The sequence below is a fragment of the Apium graveolens genome, chromosome 6, assembly GCF_009905375.1.
Source record: "Apium graveolens cultivar Ventura chromosome 6, ASM990537v1, whole genome shotgun sequence".
Taxonomy (NCBI): Eukaryota; Viridiplantae; Streptophyta; class Magnoliopsida; order Apiales; family Apiaceae; genus Apium; species Apium graveolens.
This window is the reverse complement of record NC_133652.1, coordinates 292,432,172-292,439,465: the sequence shown is the minus strand read 5'-3', so window position 1 is coordinate 292,439,465 and position 7,294 is coordinate 292,432,172. Positions and strand designations below refer to the sequence as shown.

The following is a 7,294-nucleotide window of genomic DNA, read 5'->3' as shown; positions in this document are numbered from 1 at the left end:
TGGCTATTAATTGTATATCTAGACTAATCGACGATTATGCAAAAATTGATCAAGTTAGTGAAATCAGTCAAAAATCGGGTTAATCAGTTAAAAATCTATAAAATCTATTAAAAATTATTAGTTTAATTCTGATTAATAACCCGAATACACATTTTGATTAATTCAATCATCCGATAAATCCTAAACAACGCCTCTACCGAATATTTTTGATTCCCAATTTATACAACAAAAAATACATGTCTTCAAAGATTTGATATATTTCAAAAGTACTAAGATGTGTATTCAATTCAGATTTTACAAGATATATAATACTAATTTATTGATTTTGAATGATTGTTGTTGATTTTACATGATTCTAATTGTACACGATTTTTAGCGGAGGTTGTTAAATAAATCTCGTAGAGTCTTACTGATTTGAGTAGTGAATTCTATAAATTCATCAAAATCTCTTGAATTTTGCTAAGATTATTTCTTAAAACATAAAATACACTAGCAAATTTATCAAAATCTACAATTTTATAAAACACAAAAAAATCTCTGAATTTTTGAATACCACCAAATTTTAATGGATTTTTTAAAATTCAAATTAAATACCACCAAATACTTTTTGAAATATAAATTGAATACCCCAATTTTAAAAGACTTTTTTCATTCTCTGCTGAATGACATCAAAATTTTAAATAATTTTTTAAAATCTAAATTGTAATTTTAAAATCCAAAAAATCCTTTAAAATCCCAATTATTACACCCCTCTAAAAATAATTTCATTCAAAAAATAATACTCCCTCAGTCCTTTCCAATTGTTTACATTTGTGAGAAAGTGTCGGGCACACATTTTAAGGTGCATAAAATGTATAGTTATGTAACTTATTTTTACAATTTTCTTTTTCTGAATAAAAGTTGAATGTTTTAATTTTTATTCAGAAAAACAAAATTGTAAATATTTTTTTACAAAACTTTACTTTTTATATGCACATTAAAATGCGTATCGAATACTCTCTAAAAAATGTAAATATTGAAAGGGACGGTGGAGCCCTACCCAATTTTACCCAATTTTACCTTTACCATAATTCACTATCTTTGTTCTTGTCAAATGCAAGTCAAGACACTAAACTGTTCACAATCAACAGATCTACCAACAAACACACCATCTCTCTCTCTCAAATCTCTCTCGATCTCTCCCACCTCACAATGAACATCCCCCAATCCCAACCCCAACCCACCTCCTCCCCCTCCTCCTCCACAACCTCCGACCCAATGCAATCCTGGTGGGAATCAATCTCCAAAGCCCGCACTCGCATCTCTCTCCTCATCTCTCTCCTCCCCCCATCTCTCTCCCCCTCCATCTCTCTCCTCGCCGACACCGACCGCCCCGCTCGCTCTCTCCTCCTCTCTCACTCCTCTTACTCCTCAATTACCCTCTCTCTCTCCTCCCCCTCTTCCGGGTCAGGATCCGACCCGCTTTGTCACTGGCTTTACGACACTTTCCTCTCCGCTGATCCCGATCTCCGTCTCGTTGTTCTCTCCTACATTCCGGTACTATCGGGTATTTATCTCTCTCGTATTCACTCTAATTCGAATAATTCTTTATCTGGTTTTGAAGCTGTGTTGCTTTCGATTTATGCCTCCGAGACAAAAGCTCGTAATGGTAAAGCTGTTGTTGTTAATTTGCCTGATTTGAATTTGCCTTCGTTGTATCACACTCCGCGAAATGTTAGTAATGCTAAATTAAATGGAAATGCGGGTACGAATACGAATGTGAATGGGGGTTATAAATTAGGGGGGAAGAGTGGGGTGTTGTGTCCTCCGTTGGAGCCACAAACGGCGGTTAAGTCGACTAAACGGGCTTTTATAGTGGGGGTTGTGTTGGATTGTTATTATAAGCAGATATCACAAATGCCGGTGTGGTCGAAGTTGGATTTTTGTAGGATTGCGGCGGATTGGGCGGGGCAGGATTGTGAGTGTAGGACGGAGTTTGATGAGGAGGTTGGGAATGTGTTTGGGGAGGAGGTTAGGGTTGAGGAGATTGATGAGGTTGGGGAGGGGATTGGGGATTTGAGGATTACGGAGAATGGGGAGAATGGGGATTGTGATGTGGGGGTGAAGGGGGCGAGGATTCCTCTTCCGTGGGAGCTTTTGCAGCCGGTTTTGAGGATTTTGGGACATTGTTTGATGGGGCCGATGAATAGTAATGAGGTTAAGGACGCGGCTTCGGTGGCGGTTAGGAGTTTGTATGCTAGGGCTTCTCATGAGTTGGTTCCGCAGGCGTTGTTGGCGACTAGGAGTTTGATTCAACTTGATAAGAGAGCAAGGGAATCTGCACAACTGGCAGCTGTTAATTCAGCTTCTTCCAATGCTAATACTCCGAGTAAAGCTAAGAAACCGGAGATTCTCTTGGTTTCAAAATGAAAGCAGGTTATGTTTGTCTCTGAATTCCTTAATTGTGTTAACGCTGTATTGTTCAGAAATCAATTGTATGTTTAGTTGTGGATTGATGGTGGTTGTATGTGATTGTAAGTTATACATGTAAGTGAATGCTTCTGTTCTAGTATATTTGTTATAGACTGTGTTAATTAGTGTTGGTATTATGTATTATTTCTTATATGATGTTTCATATGAAAAATTATTTTACTGATATTCGAATCTAGGTGTCCTTATGTCAACTACCCTAGCTCATCAGTAACTGTAGTAAAAAACTCCATGACTACTTGAACCTATAAAAGTTAATTCTTTAATGTTTATGTGCCTAGGAATGAACTACTCAAATTCTGTCAGTGTTTCATTATTCATGACCATAAATTTTTTCTAGATTCGTCAGACCTTTCTTTCTTAAATTTAGTATGTGATTTCTAATACCTAGGGTGCAAGTCAAACTTGTTAGATACTTTTCGTAGATCACATACTACTTGCTCATGCTCATGTAGGTTTAGTCTGTAATTTTGGCAAAAACATGTTATGTTTTCAAAATATTGCTGAGTTCGATACTTGGACATGTATCCATGTTGGACACTTGGTTCAAAAGAAATTGGAGCACAAACTTTTTTCTTTTGCATGGAACACTGCTGTTGAAGAGCTTTACCCATATTAAAGAAAAATTTAGATAAAAAGTGTAGCACTGAGGTGACTGTTCTGCTGCTGCTCAAGAGTCAAGTGACTTTATTAAAGAATATATATCGGAACCAAAATATTCCCACCCCATAATTTTCCTGCTTACAATAGCTTTGGGTTACTTTTGTGATTTCCTCCATCATATAACCGTGGATTTCTAACTGGCTCCTTGTCTCCTGCTGTCATTGTGGGCTTGTAGCCAAAGTATCCAGAAGTTTACTTGTTTTATTTTGATCCTTGATGTATATTATTTTACGCTTCTTTAGAGAAAATATGATGAGATCCTCATTTAGAATTAATTTTTACTGGAAGATTGTAGCACAATTATATTTTAAAGTTAACAGCATGGTTATGGTAATCACGAGGACTAGTTGACCAGTCAGTATTGTAGAATAAGTGGAGTAGCGATTTTTTGTTATGGTAATCACGAGGACTAGTTCACCAGTCAGTATTGTAGAATAAGTGGAGAGCGATTTTTTGTTTGTGGTGTCCATCGGCTTTACTCGGGACCTGACTCATGTGCTGACCCGGAACCGAAAAATTAGGGTTCAAAACATTTAATTTATACATTTTTTATCTGTATATTGCATCCATATGAACTCACATGCTTTATAAAGCATTCCTCTTCTCCTCAGCACACCTTCTCCTCTGGAAGTATTTACCCGTCTTCTAAATTCATTGTTGTAATATTTAGATTTATGTCTCTCTAAAACATGTATATATGTAGTACATATTTTATGCATGTAATTCAAAACATAAAAACTTATTTTAAACCTAGTTTTGATTAATCTTTTTTCTTGGAAGAACAAAGAGCCTCCGTTAGTTGTACATTGTAATACTAAGTTCAAAGCTAGATTTTTGGGAAATTTATCCCAGGAAAATTCTCTATTTATTAAATAAAGGAATTGGAAGTATCTTCTAAATAATTTGATTTTGTGCAAAATTTGCTGGTGGTATTTTCTCTAGTGAATATAAATGTACCTTTGGTCATGACTTTGAGGAGCTGCACGAGCCCCCGCCAAATTGGAAATAATATATTAATGCTAATGGTTAAGTTTCACGAGCATGATATAGAAATAGTTTTGGGTTTTTGCAGGAAATTTATTTTTGAAAAAGAATGCCCATATGAGGAAAAGTGCAATTTCCTACAACAAATTCCGTATAGCACTCAGATGGCCCTTGCCTATGAGTATATTTGCATTGAGTATGGAAATCGCATGACCGATGGACCAATGCTACATGTTGGAGGAGCAGAAAAACAACAAAACAAGACAAACTTGACTGGAAAAGCATCTGACTTGTCTGCTGCGTAGTTGCATAGTTAACTGGAAGCCTGCATTTTGCAATAAAAGATGTGCAGTGCACCTAGTGGGAGAACACTTGTAATTGTTCTTTCAAAGGGAATTGTCACTATCCTTATGAGCATGTGTTTGCGGTGTGCTTTACTCTATTTCATTGTTATTTACCATTTCTTTTTCTTTATTGTTTTCTATTGAATGTAGAAGATGTATGTTATTTACTACTAAGGGTAGTAAGGACCAAGGAGACATATATCATTTACATACAGGAGAGGAAAACATAGAGAAGAAAAATAGTAATCTAACAATTAAGTAGAGTAGATTAAACAAGCAGATGTCTGTCCATTAGCATAGTGGCAATTTCCTTTGAAAGAGTGGTCACCCGTGTTCTACTTGGTGCACATTTTTTATTGTTTCAAACTTCATGTTTCCTATTAACTACGTTAACTATCCAGTGAAATAAGTTAAATGCTTATTCAGTCTAGTTTGCCTAATACTGTTTCTCTGTTCCAGCTCCAACGCCGGTCCTGTGGTTTCTATGCTTGGTGCATATGAACTAATAGGCAGGGCCTTCTCTCAGTGTGTTATACGGAATTCGATGTAGGAAATTACACTTTTTCCCATATGGGCATTCTTTTTCAAAATTTAATTTCCTGCAAACCCCCACAATTGTACTTATATAACATGCTCTCTAACCATTAGCATTGACATATTCTTTCCAGTTTGGCGGGGGCTCATGCAGCTCTTCAAAGCGGGACCAAAGGTACATTTTTAGGCACATGAGAAATTACCACCCGCAAATTTCACACATAATCAAGTTTTTTAGAAGATACTTCGGTTCTTTTATTTAATAGAGAATTTTTCTAGGACAAATTTCGCAAATCGAGCTTTAACTTAGTATTATAAGTTTACAACTAATGGAGGCCCTTTATTCTTCTTTAGTTTTATTTATTTACTTACTAACAACTTTTATTGACATCAGTTTTGGTTAACTTCATCACTATCTAGAAAAACAAAGACAAACCTAGTTTGTTCTTCACTTATGTGTTTTATTTGCTTGGCCATTTTTGATATTTGAATTTTTTATTCTACTAATTGTTTTAACTATGAAACCAATATGAATTCACTTATGTTGGTCTATTCTGGACTAAAAATTCAAATTTTTTATTCTTATTATAAGTTTAGTTGCATCATTTTCAACTCTTTAGCTATTATATTGTATTTACTAAAAATAAAAGATTATTTAATTGAAAGAACCGAATTAAACTATAACCGAAAAACCATCAATTGAATCTGAAAATGTTTGGAAGGTTTGGAAACGGTTAGTAGCAATTAATGGATTCGAACCAAAATTTAAGAGTTTGGTGGTGGTGTATGTTTGGAACTGCACTGAGCAGTGAGTACTCTCACTGTCGACATCCTTAACCCTCCTTTTGCATCATTGTACTCTCCTTCACTCTCTTATCCGTCACTTAATATGCCTTTTTTGTTACTTTTTGATCCATTATTGTTTGAGTCTGATATTGGCAGGTTATAATATTTATGTTGTAGCAGTTCAGATATTACTGGGATTAGTTTTGCAGTAAAGAAAGCTTTACAAACAGTTCACTTCAAAGAATATTACAGCATTAAATTTTGCATTCACACAATTTGTTTCTAAAGTTCATTCGGGTTAAAATTATAACAACTCTGTGCTATATATATTCAGATACTTAGTTGATGCTCAATCCAATGGTGAGTTGAATCTAGCAGTTGATTGTTTTTGCCTTTTTGGTGTTACAAGGTACTCTGTATTTAATTGCTCATGCAGTTAAGCGAGTTGTTGTCTCATGGTTGTGAGTTTAGGACTTTCTAAAATTTTATATCTAAGAATGTAAGTATACACACTTTTGCAGCTAACCATTGCTCTATAGATTCGTATATTCCCAAATTTGGACCGAGTTATTAAGGTTTGAGTTGTGAATAATGAGATTGCTATTGAATGGTGTGAAGCATGTGCGATTGGGAGAACCAGGTACCATATTAGTCGAAGCAAGTTGATTTATTTCATGTCCCAACTTTGGAAAGAAAACTCGTAAACTAAGTTTGTTCCAGGTTTTTTCTTCCGAAAATTATAACTTGTTTATAAATTTATAAGGATGTAGATCCTGAGTATGCTCATGGTCTGGCGGTCAATGTGGATGTTTTCTGGCCGCTTAGATGTCACATTTATTCATATGTTTTGTACAAATAATTTCTGGTTACCTTTAAGTGCTGCTGCTAAGCAACGAAGTGAAAAAGCTGTACAAAGAGAGAAGAGCTAATCTGGGAGGCAGTACAGGCAGTTTCCAATGTATGATTGTATCGATTTAATAGGATTCAGTTTACTTGTCGATCTGATATGATTCGATTTCCTTGATGGCGCCCCTAGTAATGGAGATTTCTACACCAACTCTATTAGCTCCAACTTACAAGATGTAAACTTAGTTCCATTTGTGTTATAGGGCACGTGAATATCATACTAGCTTCACTGCTAGAAATTGGTACGTAGATTCGATCTTTTTCGATATGGATTCAAACCTGGCCCTCGCTCGGGAACCATGGACCAAAATGTCATTTCTGAGTGATAGATGGCCCAAAATCTCACTTTTGAAAATAATGGCCCAAAATATCACTTCATAACGGTACTTCGTCTTACGTTTTGTATTTTTTTTTAAAAATGTAAAACGGTACGTAGTGTACCGTTTTTGGTACTTTATTTTTTTTTAATTTTTTTATAATGTGCAAAATATTAGTTGAAATAACGTTTTGGCTCACAACGATACATCATATAGCGTTGTGTACCAAAACTTTACTTTATATACCGTTTTGCGCATAAAAAAATTTAAAATGCCAAAATGTTACACGAA

General features: G+C 35.2%; 1 protein-coding gene across 3 annotated transcripts; it reads left to right on the top strand.

Moving 5' to 3' along the window:
• Positions 1-1,101: 1,101 nt before the first annotated feature.
• On the top strand, positions 1,102-6,992 carry LOC141668275 (uncharacterized). Of its 3 annotated transcripts, XM_074475086.1 has the most exons (3): positions 1,102-2,415; positions 5,129-5,169; positions 5,937-6,992. In XM_074475086.1, exon 1 carries the CDS (start codon positions 1,192-1,194, stop codon positions 2,407-2,409), a length of 1,218 nt encoding a protein of 405 aa, XP_074331187.1. In that variant the 5' UTR covers positions 1,102-1,191; the 3' UTR covers positions 2,410-2,415; positions 5,129-5,169; positions 5,937-6,992. The 3 variants fall into 3 exon arrangements, with proteins under 3 accessions (XP_074331187.1, XP_074331185.1, XP_074331184.1); XM_074475084.1 differs by lacking the exon at positions 5,937-6,992 and having other exon boundaries at positions 5,129-5,526; XM_074475083.1 differs by lacking the exons at positions 5,129-5,169; positions 5,937-6,992 and adding an exon at positions 4,205-5,114.
• The last annotated feature ends 302 nt before the right edge of the window (positions 6,993-7,294 follow it).